General features: G+C 36.6%; 1 protein-coding gene across 1 annotated transcript in view; it reads right to left on the bottom strand.

Moving 5' to 3' along the window:
* Window positions 1-16,945, bottom strand: part of LOC128211507 (dynein axonemal assembly factor 9-like) — a 74,714-nt gene that overhangs the window by 50,979 nt on the left and 6,790 nt on the right. Inside the window, exons 9-12 of the mRNA XM_052916373.1 lie at window positions 16,039-16,097; window positions 15,475-15,520; window positions 13,252-13,449; window positions 4,342-4,426 (exon numbers count right to left, since the gene is read on the bottom strand). Of these exons, the coding sequence (XP_052772333.1) occupies window positions 4,342-4,426; window positions 13,252-13,449; window positions 15,475-15,520; window positions 16,039-16,097 (388 nt within the window). The remainder of the gene's footprint in view (window positions 1-4,341; window positions 4,427-13,251; window positions 13,450-15,474; window positions 15,521-16,038; window positions 16,098-16,945) is intronic.

Here is a 16,945-nt window from a genome sequence, read left to right as displayed (position 1 = left end):
GCTTAATTTGTATGTGGCCATAATTCTGCTCACTGGTAAGAGCAATTACTCTGCTTTATAGGTAAAGGGCCATATCTCTACTTAATTGGTAAAGGGCCACAAGTCTGTTTAATTGTAAGGGGCCATGCCTTAAGTCTGCTTAATTGCAAGGGGCCATAAGTATGCTTATTTGTAAGCTTAATTGTAAGGGACCATAAGTCTGCTTAATTAGTAAAGGGCCACAAGTCTGCTTAATTGTAAGGGGCCATGCCATATGTCTGCTTATTTGTAAGGGGCCCTAAGTCTGCTTTATTAGAAAAGGGTCATAAGTCTGCTTATATGTAAGGGGCCATACTTAGGCTTATTTGTAAGGGGCCATAAGTCTGCTTTATTAGTAAAGGGCCACAAGTCTGCTTAATTGTAAGGGGCCATGCCATAAGTCTGCTTAATTGCAAGGGGCCATAAGTATGTTTATTTGTAAGGGACCATAAGTCTGCTTAATTAATTAAGGGCCACAAGTCTGCTTAATTGTGAGGGGCCATGTCATATGTCTGCTTATTTGTAAGGGGCCATAAGTCTGCTTAATTAGTAAAGGGCCATAAGTCTGCTTATTTGTAAGAGGCCATAATTATGCTTATTTGTAAGGGGCCATAAGTCTGCTTAATTGGTAAAGGGCCAATATGTCTGCTTCATTGGTAAAGGGCCATAAGTATGCTTATTTGTATGGGGCTTTTTGTATGCTTATTTGTAAGGGACCATAATTATGTTTGCTTAATTGATAAAGGCCTTTAAGTCAGGGATAAATCTCTGCTTTACCAATAGTTGGTAATAACTCTGCTTTAAGTTAGTTGAGAGCCAGATGTCTGGTAATGGGCCATAACTCTCTTTTCTACAAATAAAGACTTTGCCTTTTTCAAAGCTATCACTTGTAATCCTCTCAAATACAGCAATTATTGCCATACTAATTAAATTCAGTATGCCACTCAAACATCCATTAATTACACAACCAAAGCGAATGGCAGCCAAGAATTACATTACCTGATACATTTAAGAACAGAAAAGTAATTTTCCTTCACTGTCTAATTAGCAGCGAAATAATGCAGGATTAAAGAGACAAGAAGTCAGAACAAGTTAATTACTTGTTAGATAATAATATATCTGACACAGTCTCCAGAAAAAAAATCGAGAGAAAATACCAATGGATTCTATTTCGATGAAAAGCGGCTAATTGCTAATTGGCCTTTAAAGTCTGAATTGTTGTCAGTAATGAATGTTACAAAATTACATAGCTTTGGCAGTTTAAATAGAATTATGTTCAGAAATTACTGTGATTATTTTTTCAGATGAAAATAATACTGATTTGGGACCTTTTCTTGCCCAGAAATGGAGGTTAATGAATGTAATGAAAATAATGAATTTTTAAGGGAAGAAAGTTAGGCCCCTTAGGCCACAACAAATTGATCATTTGTTCTACGGACTTTGCCCCAAAAAAGTAGAAGCGAGCGAGCGAAAAAAAACAAAAAAAACTTTTTTTTTAATTTAAGGCAAATCAGAGGCGAGCGCAAGGCGAAAAATTAAAAAAAATTAAAAAGTATATTTGTTACCAAATTTATCATACAATTATGTCAAGAAATGCTAATTTATCTAATACTTCAGTCCATTCTTTTTGCAAAACAAGCAAATCTTTTCCCATTGGATATCTAAATCTTAAGGTTGGCAGAACAAACAGTCTGGGATTATAATCCCTGAGGCCTGATATTGCAGGGCTAATGGCTGATGAATATTGTTATTGCTATCAAGAAAATAGAAGACCAGCTTAAAAACCCCAAAATAAGAGAAAACCGATTACGTAAATAAACCGACTTTCGGTAAGAAGACGGAGTAAACAGCCCGTTCTCCAACAATTCCCAGTAGAGCAATACCTTATACGGAATTATATCTCGTGTCCAGAAAACAAAACAAATTACAATCGCTATCAAACATATTTCTTGTTATCATTTTCTTGTCCATGCTAGGGTTTTCTTTTACATAGTAGGTTGATAAGAAAATGTGTACCAAATTACCTAGGATAAAGTCTGTGTTCGATTAGGGTCCGCTTAAACTTGTAATTTTTAATATAAGAGGCAGATCCATTAGCTTTTACTTAGGAGGTGCAATTTTTGGCATATATACTCCAACAAATTCACAGTGGAGCTATATACCGTATAGGGAATAATAACTCTTGTCTCGATAGCAAAACAAATTAGAATCACTATTTAACATATTGCCTATTATCATTTTCTTGTCCATGCTAGCATTTTATTTTACACAGTAGGTTGAAAAGAATTTGTGTACCAAATGGCATAGGATAACATCTGATTCGATAATGGTCCGCTTCAACATGTTTCATATCAGAGGCAGATCAACGATTTGGGACAAGTTGAGCTCTGACGTAGGAGGTGCAATTTTTGGCATATGTACAAATTCCTAATGGAGCTGAATACCGTATTATGGAATAATAACTCTTGTCTGGATAGCAAAACTGATTACAATCACTATTAAACATATTACTTATTATTGTATTTTTGTTTATCCTAGCTTTACCCTTTACACAATGGGTTGAAAAACAAAAATGCACCATACAATTGTAGGATACCCAGCCATGATTATTGTTGCTGTTTGCTGATGAACATTTACCCCTCTCATACGTGTATAATACATTGTCAACTACAGGGAAATGCCCAAAATCTAAATTTTCGAAGTTCTTTTTTTTTTTGCACAATGCCAAGGCCGTACCAAATTGTTTCTATGAAAATTTTGCCGTCTTGTGCTTCCCGAATGAAAATAAAAAACCAACACACTTTTTATGATCAATAATCCTGCCTTATATTTTTTAACATTGTTTTACTATAATTCTGACAACAGAACACAAATGCAAACAACATGCTTCATACTTTGTACTAGTATTCTTGGCTGTTATTGCTGTTGCACTATTTTGATCGTCTATGCAATAAAGGTAATTGTTGTTGTGTTTTCTTGGCATTTAAATACAGAAAATGATGCATTCCGTGTGATTTTAATAATCAACACACTACATACAGGTTTTATTCAAACACATTTTGCAGTGGAAATCTATCTTACAATTCAAAATGGTCCAGAATTGCCCATGCATAAGAAGGCTCTAGTGTCTATATTATACACATTTGTTAACATATAATTGCCCATGCTGGTCTCCATGAAGGCAGATGGGTGCTACCAAAAAAAGACAGGGTGCAGCACCCTTCAATAACTCTTTCGCTAAACCCCAAAACATTCATCAATATTGCAGCATCCTTCCATAACCCTTTAGCTAAACCCTAAAACATTCATCAATATTGCAGCATCCTTCCATAACCCTTTAGCTAAACCCTAAAACATTCATCAATATTGCAGCATCCTTCCATAACCCTTTAGCTAAACCCTAAAACATTCATCAATATTGCAGCATCCTTCCATAACCCTTTAGCTAAACCCTAAAACATTCATCAATATTGCAGCATCCTTTCATAACCCTTTAGCTAAAACACTACAACATATATCAATATTTTCAATACTAACTAGAAGCGCCGTTATGCGACAAAACCAGGTTTTTGTTATGGGCAATCAGAAATTATAGCCAATTAATTTGTTGTATGACGTTATCTTTACTTTTATCAAAAAGAGATGCCCCCCTCAAAAGCAATCCCAAGCTAGCTCTTTACATAAGCTACCCACACACCAAGTTTAATCAATATCTATCAATGCTATCAAAAGTTATTTGGCAAAAAACATTTTTCTATTTCAAGTAACAGTGACATTGACCGTAGCCCCTCCCCACTCAAAAGCAATCCCAAGCTAGCTCTTCACATGCTACCTACACACCAAGTTTCATCAATATCTGTCAATCCTAACTAAATGTATTGGGCGGAAACCATTTTTCTATTTTTAGTTATAGTGACCTTGACCTTAGCCCCTCCCCAATCAAAAGCAATTCCAAGCTAGCTCTTCACATAAGCTACCTACACACTAAGTTTCATCAATATCTATCAATGCTAACTTATGTTATTGGGCAGAAACCATTTTTCTATTTTTAGTAACAGGCAATCTTGACCTTAGCCCCACCCACCTCAAAAGCAATCCCAAGCTAGCTCTGTACATAAGCTACCTACACACCAAGTTTCATCAATATCTATCAATGCTTGCTAAAGTTATTGAACAGAAACCAATGTTTGACGCCCGCCCGCCCGTCCGCCCGCCCGCCTAACGACAACCTCATTCTAATTACCCGGTTCTCGTTGAAAACCTGGTTAAAAATATAGCCTAATGAATACCATTAGTGCCTACAGTTATGACAAATTTACCTACCTTGGAATGGGTTGACAAAGTTTCTGTTCATGAAGTATGTGCGGGCGCAGCTCAGAGGGCCTCTCGGGCTCACCACCTTACATACCTGCAATGTTAGAGAAGAGATAGAGTAATAATAGAGGCATTAATTAGAGGATGGTTGTTTGTTTTTCATTAAGATCGTAATATATTTCAAGGAGTAAGCCTCTCGCGAAATTTAACTTTTGGTGCTTACTCATTTAAATACAATACAATTTTACACTGATTCAAACATTTAAAAAAAATAATTTATATGCCTTAAATAAGTATTAAAAGACAGCTCATTGCATTTATAAGAAAAACACACCAAAATGTACGCGCATGTGACATCATTTTCCAATAAAATGACGTCATTGATAATGTGCCCAGTTCCTTGTGTATTTTGGATAACCGAACAGGGCTAAAAATATTGATATTTTCACTGTTTGAAACCATAAAATATCATTTTTATTTCACTGACAAATCTCGATAACCACTGGAAAGCAAATTTGTAGTAAACTATTTTGTTCATATATCTTGATAGCATATATATTTCACAGGAACAATCACTGACTGAGGGATTCAGGCCAAAAGAAGGTTTAAGGGGCCCTGATCTCTAATTTCAGAATTAATCCTGAACGTTAATCATCCCTGATTTTACTGTCAACGAAAGCGAAGGTTCACCAAAAGACTGTAGTTACTGCCTGAGTATCTATCTATTCAATATGAAAATGGCTGAACTGCCAGGGTCCAGGGGCCATAAATACCAATGATCTTCAGTCCAAATTAAACTCAAGACTCAGGAAACAATTTCATATAATTACAAAGAATCCAAAGATTTTTTTTTCAATTCATTTAACAAAAAAATGTGAATAAAAGTAAAATTAAAAAAAAAAAAATCAAAAAAATCAGCAAATATCATCATCAAAATTCATATTGAAAGAAATGAAGATTTGCAGTTTTGCCACTTGAGTCTGAACTCAGACTTGAGAAAGTTCATAATCATAGAACCAGGGGGCAAAATTCCTGGTTTAAAGCCTAAGATTGCATTTAAACATATCTGCCCTAAGTGTTAAGAGCAAAAAAATCAATAAAAATTAAAATATATATCTGTTATTTTTCAGGAGTAACAAAGGGCAATTACTCTGTGATTAGCTGAAATAGAGTTATGGTTCTTGTACACTGCACTTCCTCCCAATGTGATTTAACATTGTATCAAGTTTAATTAAATTCCATCCCGTATTTTCAAAGTTATGCTCCATACAAGTTATTGGCAAAAGACTCGGACCAGCTGACCACAGGGTGACTCCAATATACCACCTCTAACTTTTTTTGTCGGGAGTCTAGCACTTACTGTTCCTAAGTTTGAAAACACATTTTGTCATTTTAAGGGTTCTAACAGCTAATAACTAGAGATTGCATTTTTGAAAAAGTACTTATCTCCCCCTTGTGTGGTCGAACGTGAGAAATAATCAATGATGGACATGAAATTTGTACTATTGGACAAAAATCATAGGTGTCATCTACTGGTCATGACAAACCTGCACACCAAGAATGAAGTTCCTGGATCCAAGTATTCTTTAGTTATTGAGCTGTAAGAAAGGTGACATATGAACTGGTGACCAACAAATTGTTTTTCACCTGAAGGTCAGAGTGACCTTGACCTTCTGACTTTAATAGGGGTCATCTATTAAAACAAGATTATCTTGCAAACCAAGTATGAAGCTTCTGGGCCCTTGACCTTTGATCAACTGATCTCAAAATCAATAGGGGTCATCTACTCATGACAAACTGGGATAAGTTCCTAGGTGCAAGCATTCTTTATTTATTAGCGAAAACTGTTTTTCTACCTCAAGGTCAACACAACCTTGACCTTTGACCTTCTGATCGCAATATCAATAGGGTTCATCTACTGGTCATGACCAACCTGCATACCAAATAAGAAGTTCCTGGGTCTTAGCATGCTCAAGTTATTGAGTGGAAACAATGTGTGAAGTACAGACTGACTGATGGACAGGGCAAAAACAATATGTCTCTCCCATTTTTAAACCTCAAGGTCACCTTGACCTCAACCTTTTGACCAATGATCCCTAAATATATAGGGGTCATCTACTTGTCATCACCATTTGGCATATGAAGTATGAAGTTCCTGGGTTCAAGGTTCTTAAGATATTGAGCGGAAATGTTTTTTACCAACTGGCATATTAAGTATGAAGTTCCTTCGTGCAAGTGTTCTTAAGTTATTCAATGGTAAAACGTTTTTTAACCTCAAAGTCACCTTGACATTGACTTTTTGACCAACTGATCCAAAAATCAATAGGGGTCACCAACTAGTCATGACCAACTGGCATTCCAATTATAAAGTTCCTTGTGGAAACTGTTTTTTCATCCCAAGATACTGCATCCTTGACCTTTGACCTACGGTACTGATCTTAAAATCAGAGAGGTCATCTCCTAGTCATTACCAGCTCGCATTACAAGTATAAAGTTCCTGGGTGCAAGTGTTTTTCAGATATTAATTGGAAACTGTTTTTTTAAGCTTTAGGTCTCACGTCATGATCAATAACTTCTGTGATATGGAAATTCAACTGTGTAAATACCTCAAAAATTAAGAAAAAAGTCAATTCACTTGGAGGAGTTAGCTGGTTAATTGCGTGAGAAACATACTGTCATGGTGACATTTTGTGAGACATCAATATTTTGACCATAACGTAACATTTTTCTTCTCCTTTTTTTTTTAAAACGAACAAGCTCTGTAAGTGGAACAAGACAGGCAGTTTCTTACGTCTTATTTTTCTAGAAAGAAATCTTTCATGTACATTTGTTAATCTGGTTAAAGCTAATAAAAGTCAAAAGCAGTAACAAGTTTCGAGGAAAAGCTGCTAACAGAAGCATCTACCAGGAACTGCCCATGCATAATTGATGACTGAAACATTTATGTGGTGATGCTGGTGACGGACTGGTGTACGTCGGTAAAGAAAAGGTGATAATGCCATTTGGGGAGTGAGAGCGGGAAAGTTCCAAGTGGAATAATATATAAATATTGACTGCCTTGAGGGTGACAGTGCACATTGTCAACCTGAGGTAAATACTGTCGACCGAGGCAAAACCGAGGTTTACAGTATTTTTGGAAGGCAGTCAATATCTATTCAGACAAAAACTGTAGATTTTTTAAGTATGCTATTAAAATTCACATGGAAATCATGAGAGAACCCCTTAAAATTGTCAACTTCATTACATTCAGAGGGAGACATTGCGGCAGAAGGTGATAGTGAAGGTAATAGTCGACAATATTGCCCTGGCATTTTAACTATATGTTCTGTAGAAGTGAGGTATTACAACATATAATGTTACATAGAAATGTTTCATTTCCCCCCTTTGAGTTACTCCGGCAAATTTAGCCTAAGGCCCCAAACAATAATTGTTTGGTGAGGGTTACTTCTTGTCCAAAAACAGGTACGGATGGCAGGCCTATATTATTATTTTTATTTTTTTATTAGGCTTTATGTAATAATGATATTGACATCATTGAAGTTTGGCATTAAAGTGATATTCAGTATAGCTTTAAAGGTTTTGTAAACTACATTTTAAAACACACACTTAAAAAAAGAAAAAAACTATAAAAATGGTATTGTAATGGTAAGTATTTTTTTATGCCTAAATGGTATTCCCTCAGTGACTTTCTTGCCCATTTAAGACAGACAGTTTTATGGAAGGGCTATCCTCTCATACTTATAAAAACTTGCTAGACATGGTCACATCCAAGAGAAACAGGTGACTTTCTTCCAAAGATCGTCATGAAATATTTAACATACAAGACAAGTGTTCTTGACTTTTTCAGACATCTGAATAACTGCCATCTTTTACATGTACCAGACAGAAATCTTGTTTTCACTAATGAAATTGTTCTTTGTCTATTGTAAATTTGGCAACTTTATTTTCCAGTCCCATGACTGGGCTGGTGGGTCAGACAGGTTTTGCAAACTTTTGCTTCATGTCAGACCTTGTTAGTCTCTCATTGTTTCAAAAATATCAGAGGTCAATTTGTGTGCAACAAAACTGACAGTCTGCAGGTTGATTAAGATTGGCAGTCTGAAGTTTAACTGAAATGGGCAGTTTGAAGGTCAACTGAAATGGGCAGTCTGAAGGTCAACTGAAATGGGCAGTTTGAAGGTCAACTGAAATGGGCAGTCTGAAGGTCAACTGAAATGGGCAGTCTGAAGGTCAACTGAAATGGGCAGTCTGGAGTTTAACTGAAATGGGCAGTCTTGAGGTTAACTGAAATAGGCAGTTTGGAGGTTAACTTAAATGGGCAGTCTGGAGGTTAACTGAAATGGGCAGTCTGGAGGTTAACTGAAATGGACAGTCTGGAGGTTAAATGAAATAGGCAGTATTGAGGTTAAACGAAATGGGCAGTATTGAGGTTAAATGAAATGGGCAGTATTGAGGTTAAATGAAATGGGCAGTAGGGAGGTTGATAGATACGGGCAGTCTCTCGGTTGACAGATATGGGCAGTATGGAGGTTGACAGATACAGGCAGTCTCCAGGTTGGCAGATATGGGCAGACTGGAGTTTGGCAGATATGGTCATGCTGGAGGTTGGCAGATACGCGCAGTCTCCAGGTTGGTAGATATGGGCAGTCTGGAGGTTGGCAGATACGGGCAGTCTGGAGGTTGGCAGATACCGGCAGTCTGGAGATTGGAAAATATGGGCAGTCTAGAGGTTGGCAGATATGGGCAGTCTGGAGGTTGGCAGATATGGGCTGTCTGGAGGTTGGCAGATAGTGGCAGTATGGAGGTTGGAAGATATGGGCAGTATGGAGATTGGAAGATATGGGCAGTCTGGAGGTTGGCAGATATGGGCAGTCTGGAGATTGGAAGATATGGGCAGTCTGGAGGTTGGCAGATATGGGCAGTCTGGAGGTTGGCAGATACGGGCAGTCTGGAGGTTGGCAGATACGGGCAGTTTCCAGGTTGGCAGATACGGGCAGTCTGGAGGTTGGAAGATATGGGCAGCCTCTAGGTTGACAGATATGGGCAGTCTCTTGGTTGACAGATATGGGCAGTCTGAGGGTTGGCAGATACAAGCAGTCGGGAGGATTGGCAGATATGGGCAGTCTGGAGGTTGGCAGATATGGGCAGTCTGGAGGTTGGCAGATATGGGCAGTCTCTAGGTTGACAGATATGATTAGTCTGTAGGTTGACAGATACGGGCAATCTGGAGGTTTACAGATACAGGCAATGTGGAGGTTTACAGATTTGGGTAGACTGGAGGAGACAGATAAGGGCAGACGTGAGGAGACAGATATGGGCAGACTGGAGGATGACAGATTCAGGCCAACTGGAGGTTGACAGATATGGGCAGACTGGAGGATGACAGATACAGACAGTCTGGAGGTTGGCTGATATGGACAGTCGGGAGGTTGACAGATACGGGCAGTGTGGATGTTGACAGATACGGACATTGGGGAGGTTGGCAGATGCAGGCAGTCCGGAGGTTAACTGAAATGGGGAGTCTGTATATTAACTGAAATGGCCAGTCTGGAGGTTGGCAGATATGGGCAATAAGGAGTTTGATAGAAATTGGCTGTCTCGAGGTTGATAGATACAGGCATTGTGGAGGTTGACAGATACTGGTAGTCTGGAGGTTGACAGATTGGGGCGTCTGGAGGTTGACAGATACGAGCGTCTGGAGGGTCTTCACTACTGTAGGTAGCTTTAATTAAGCAAGGTTATTTTTTTCACAGTTTATGGTATTTAGCTTATTTTACAAGGCACACACACTTTTTTCAAACAGTGACAATTTTCTTCAAATTTATATTTCACTAGATTTTAAATTTGCTTTAGAAAATATGCAAATATTACACAGTCATGAAAGCATAACATTCTACAGCATTTCAATTTAACTTAAAAGATACATCTATTCTTTCAGTCGTTGCATGTAAAAACCAATGATACCACAAGAACAGCTCTAAATCTCCTCTGCCTTCCCTTTCATTTTGAATTAAAGTATTTAATTTATCGCTAGTTCCGGGTAAAATACGACACACACACACAAAAATGAATGCCTTTAACGGAACAAAATTGTAACAATCTCTTAAAATTGCATGAATAATTCATCACGCCTGGAACACACAAATTACATTAAATTTTAAAACATGAATAGATGTGAAAATTTCTGCAGGCATTGATTAGATAAGGATTAAAACAAAATTCCATAATGATGTTTCGATCTTGTCTGTCAATGGAATCCAAATGATTCGAATCCGAGACGATTGTTTAGAATATAGTTTTTATGCATCTGCTATTTCTCTGAACATTATCATGCAGCCTTATTTAAAGATGCACTCTTACTCCCAAATAAGCAGTACCACAATTAATACAATTGTTTTAATTTACCGAAAAGATTAAATAAATAACGAAAGCAATGGTTCTTATGAAGGATACCCTGTTTAATTTAGATAGGTACGTAAAAAAAGGTATTTCCACCTTATGAGACAATCATTGATCTCTGTCAATATTTGAGGACCCACCAGTTATTTAATATTAGTGCGTTCTCAGCTATTAAATAAACGGTTACAATCTTGTTATCAGTAATTTATATTTTCCATGAGTGCATTATTTAGTAAGTAGTTAGGTTTATCACTCAAAATTTATGTTTGTTATACATGTGTATGTATTGATTTTAAATACGAGTATCACATTAAATAAAAGTAAGCAATTGCATGCTAAGACTAATATTCTGTTTGTTTGTTTGTTCGTGATTTATTTTTCCTTTAAAAAAAAGATACGTATCTGATTCATTCTTTTACTACACATCAAATTACCATTTTAAGCAGTTTAACTAAACCTTTGGTTTCTGTTTGATTTCTTTGTATGAAAGAAAAGTTGTCCTGTGTGTTTAGATTTTTTTTAAAGATTTACATCTTGCTAAATTGATAATCCAATATAAAATTCTATAAAACACCTTGAATATCTCATTTAAGTTTCATGTCCTAATTGATGCTTTAGGGTCATTTAGGGATGCATACGAATGGCAATTTTGATAATTGAATATTCGGTTACTCCTTCGATCGAATATTTGATTATCAAAATCAATCTTTCAGAAGTTGGAATATTGGAATACCAATTTTGACATTCAAATACCAAACATGCGATTGAATATACAAAAATATTTGTTTGTATCTCTACTATTAACCAATTATGCGACATGAACAAGGCTCACTTTTACTCTTCACTAAAAAAAATGTGATTTGTTCCAATGAAAAGCATCCCATCGGCATTAGTGCACTTTCTCAGACTGCTGATGTCATGTATATACCATAAACCCTTACCCTTTTGTTTAAAGCTCTCACAGATTTACCGTTTTGACAACTTTTTTATTTTTTGTCCTGAAATAAGCCAATTTTTGCGAAAATCCATGGAAACTAGTTAAATAAGACTGCTGAACAAAAATTAGATCATAGATTTTTATACTTAAGTTCAAAAATTGATGTTTTATGCATTTTTCTTAAACCGTTTAGGCCAATTAAAACATTAATTTTCGAACTGAAATATGAAAATCTACGATCTGATTTTTTGTCAGCAATCTTATATCATTGATTTGCAAATATATAGCAAAAATTTGCTCTTTCCAAGACAAAAAATAAAAAAGTTGTAAAAATGATAAATATGTGAGAGTGCAGCTTTAAATGAGAGCTGCAAACTATCAGGGCCACATGATAAGCCTTGTGTTCAGTGGACCATTTAATTCATTTACGGCATTGATGCAGCAGATACTGATAGCTGATTGCTCATTCATGAGCTTTCGACTTCATGTTTTTGTCTATGTAATGGGTATTTGAAGCGTAGTCCGTACTCACTATTTCATATTCTTCAATTTATACATGACCCATCATTAAATTTAGCAGACCTTAAAAAGTTAAAAACGTTTTTTATTAAGTGCACATGGTTCTCAAAAGCCACACAAAGGGCGCATATAATAGGACATTTACGGTAGTACTGCTGTAATGGTGGTAACATACACATAATTTAGTGGTCTGTTACCTATGAGCTGTTTTCATGACTAGAGGTTGGGGCTCTCAAGTGAAATTTGTAAAAAAGTACCTGACGGGGGATGACAACACTAGATAGTTCTTTTCCCTCAAGAATCATTATATAACTCTTAAAGCCAGAATCTTGGGTCTGGTTTCACACATGCATATTGTCACTTGTAATATGTGGATTCACGCCAGACTTTCCCAGCGGACTTTATTAAACAAAACACATGATTTTGACATTAGCCCTGGGTATTTTGGAACTTGTCTAAAAACATTCCAAGGTTGGCACTAAAAACAAAATGGATAACTAGCAGCCAAAATTTCAAAAGGAAAGTGTTATCTAAAATAATAAATCTACTGGTTCAAATTGAGATTTAGGAATGATTTACAGCAAAACATTCCGTTTGATTTTTGACAATGACTTTCCAATTAACGAAAAATCTTGATCTAATGATATTTTATGGTAAGCTCAGAGTGCTTTTTTTCAGCCCTATTCACCACCTGGAGAAGTATACATTTTTCCCCCACCCAGGAGCATTGACCACTATAAATTAAATTCATGAATATGTCAATAGGTTTTTTTGGTTTAAACATATTTTATTGAGCAAAATTTATCAACATTTCAATACAAATACATAATCAAATTTTAGGATTGGAACGGTAGAACTAAACTAATAGAGTTCCTTTCCCTGTTATGAAAAATTACAATAAGCATTTGAGGCGGAGAAAAGGTTTTTTAAAAAAGGTTTGGAAAAAAGTTATGAATCATAATACATAATTTTTCCCAAAATGACTATCAAAGGGCCTTGCCACCATTTCCTTGAAAGTGGAAATAAAAACGGGCTCGTAGACAAGGGAAATTTAACAACATTACCATAAAGTTGGTAGCATGTTTTCCCACTGCTGTGGTACTGAAGTCTCCTGATGGCTTGCTTAGCTGGCTAATGGCTTGCTTCAGTGACTGACTGCGACTGTTACTACCAAACAGCACATACGGAAAACTAGGGGCCTGGGACTGGTTCTCCTTGGGCTCGACATTGGCACGTCCATGGATGAAAAAGCTGCGTAGTGGCTGAAATATGGCAGGACATTTAATACAAAAATAATTCTTCTTTTACATAGTCTGTAGGAAACATACATGTATATGCTCACATAACCTTGTGTTTCACTTTTTCAATTTGAGACAGGCAGATGTTGTTTTTTTTTGCAAGGGTAGCTTTCAAGTACTTATTATTCCATACAGTGTTGTGATTTATTTTCTGTTGATATTTTTTTAATATAAATCAGTGTTTATATGTCTGCTTAGCTGCAATTACTATTGATGTCAGGACTGCAATTACTATTGATGTCAGGACTTCAATTCCTATTGAGGTCAGGGCTGCAATTCCTATTGATGTCAGGGCTGCAATTCCTATTGATGTCAGGACTGCAATTCCTATTGATGTCAGGGCTGCAATTACTATTGATGTCAGGACTGCAATTCCTATTGATGTCAGGGCTGTAATTACTATTGATGTCAGGACTTCAATTACTATTGATGTCAGGGCTGCAATTACTATTGATGTCAGGGCTGCAATTACTATTGATGTCAGGGCTGCAATTACTATTGATGTCAGGGCTGCAATTACTATTGATGTCAGGGCTGCAATTACTATTGATGTCAGGGCTGCAATTACTATTGATGTCGGGGCTACAATTACTATTGATGTCAGGGCTGCAGTTACTATTGATGTCAGGCTGCAATAACTATTGATGTTAGGGCTGTAATTACTATCAGCGCTGCAGGTACTATTGATGTCTGGCTGCAGTTACCATTAATGTCAGTGTTGTAATTACTTTTGTTGTCAGAGCTGCAGTTACTATTGATGTCACGGCTGCAATTACCATTAATGTCAGGGTGCACTTACTATTGAAGTCAGGGCTGCAATTACTATTAATGTCAGGGCTGTAATTACTATTGATGTCAGGGCTTCAGTAACTATTGATGTCAGGCTGCAATAACTATTGATGTCAGGTCTGTAATGACCATTGATGTCAGGTCTGTAATTACCATTGATGTCAAGGCTGCAATACTATTGATATCAGGGCTGCAATTACTATTGATGCCAGGGCAGCAATTACTATTGATGTCAGGTCTGCAATTACTATTGATGTCAAGGCTGCCATTACTATTGATGTCAGGGCTGCAATTACTATTGATGCCAGGTCTGCAGTCTCTATTGATGTCAATGTTACTCCTAAGTGAGGGTTAGGTAACTCCTAAGTGAGGGTATAGTTACACCTAAGAGAGGGTAAGGTAAATCCTAAGTGAGGGTTAGATTACTCCTTATTGAGTGTTAGATAACTCCTAAGTGAGGGTTAGGTAACTCATTAGTGAGGGTTAGGTTACTCCTTAGTGAGGGTTAGGTTACTCCTAAGTGAGGGTAAGGTTACTCCAAAGTGAGGGTTAGGTAACTCCTAAGTGAGGGTTAGGTTACACCTAAGAGAGGGTAAGGTAAATCCTAAGTGAGGGTTAGATTACTCCTAAGTGAGGGTTAGGTAACTCCTTAGTGAGGGTTAGATAACTCCTAAGTGTGGTTCAGGGAAATCATTAGTGAGGGTTAGGTTACTCCTTAATGAGGGTTAGGTAACTCCTTAGTGAGGGTTAGGTTACTCATTAGTGAGGGTTAGGTTACTCCTAAATGAGGGTTAGGTTACTCATTAGTGAGGGTTAGGTTACTCCTTAGTGAGGGTTAGGTTACTCCTAAATGAGGGTTAGGTTACTCCTTCGTGAGGGTTAGGTTACTCATAAGTGAGGGTTAGGTTACTCCTAAGTGAGGGTTAGGTTACTCCTTAGTGAGGGTTAGGTTACTCCTTATTAAGGGTTAGATACCTCCTAGATGAGTCAGGTGACTACTGAGTAAGGGTAAGGTGACTCATAAATGTGAGGGTAAGGTTACTCCTAAATAAGAGTCAGATTACTCCTAAATTATTGTATATTTACTCCTTTTAGTGAGTCAGGTAACTCCTATGTGAGGGTTAGGTTACTCCTAAGTGAGGGTAAGCTTACTCCTTAGTGAGGGTTAGGTAAACCATTAGTTCGAGGTAAACAGTTTACCTCAAATATTTTTTCTTCTGTCAAAGCTCTTGGATTGCCAGTGCCTCTGAAACAGTAACAGTAAACATTCAGACCAAATTGAATACAAAAACAGGTTAAACCTAAATCTATGCAGATCACAAAACAATACGCAACTATAAATAATGATTTATAATACAATACTTTTCTATAGCAAGTTATAGCATAATTTAAGGGAAATTTATTTGGTAAATCATTAATTTATTTAATGCATTTAAAGTTCTAAGAATACCCCCCAAGATGTTGTCAGCTTACTGCACCAATGCAGAATTATTTAAGTATATATAATATATAAGTTACTTAGTATAAATTATATCGGTGCTTATCTGTTATGATTGTACTTGTCTATAACCTAGCTTTTTCAGTTGGTCGGTAGGCAATGATTTATGATTGTTAAATGATTTAAATGACTGAACATTTGCTTACTTGGAAATCAATAAAAAAATACATTATGGTCATTTTTGGTATGTCAGACCACTGAAAACAAACATATTTATGGAAAGCTTTTCATGTCTTTATCCTTATATACACAAAAGCAGAACTCACAGACAGACTTCCATGGTTGACAGCATGGTCTGCCACTGTCTCTCCAGCTTTGTCACTTGCTGGAATAAGAATGGAAATCATTATGAACAGACTTTATCAAAAGCTTAAAACCGCCTGTTTGGCTATTTGCTGTGCTTTGTCCATTCATTTCGCAAGTTGAACAAGGTTGTCATAGTGATTCAAGGAAAATAATGCATTTATTTCTTTAAAAGGATTTGCTCATGTTTTGTAAAAGCGTTAGTAACAAAAGGCTCAAAGATAAAATTATCCCCCAGCTTATGTAAGAACCCTTATTGGCAAGGGGTTTTGTTGTCAGTTTTCTAATTTTTGTCCTGACTGTACCAGCGTTGGTTCGCTCCCCTCTTAAACCAGATTGTTTTTTTTTATACTTAAATTGTATTTTTTTTCTGAAATTGTAGAATGAAAGTGTTAAATAATTATAATATTAATGTTTTCAGATGCAATACCCTGGAAAAAATTATTGGTCCAAAAACATGAGCGATTCCCTTTCAGTGTTTGTTTATTATAGTGTCAACTCTCTCAGTTTAGAGCCAGCCTGCTGGCCTAATGAGCCACCTTGATTAATGAACATCTTTACTCTTAATTCCTATCCTATATGTAGGGCACTTGACACAAAGGCAATTATTAGCCATACATTTCAATAACTGTTTGGTCTGCAACTGGGTAAATCAGAAAAAGACTGGTGTGAGGCTCGAACGTTCGAACACCAGCTTCATATGTGGACGCCCTAACAACTAAGTCGAGGAGTTATAAAGAGTTATATGTCACAGCTTATGTCGTAAATGCATGATACGAGTGTGCAAGCAAAACTGAAACCAAATATTTCGAAGCGAAATAAATTGAAAGGTCAAATTTGCATTTAATTTAATTAAAAGTTATGTACTTT

This window comes from Mya arenaria, chromosome 12 (genome assembly GCF_026914265.1).
Source record: "Mya arenaria isolate MELC-2E11 chromosome 12, ASM2691426v1".
Lineage (NCBI taxonomy): Eukaryota > Metazoa > Mollusca > Bivalvia > Myida > Myidae > Mya > Mya arenaria.
The sequence above is the reverse complement of the archived record's forward strand: the minus strand, read 5'-3'. Positions and strand labels throughout refer to the sequence as shown.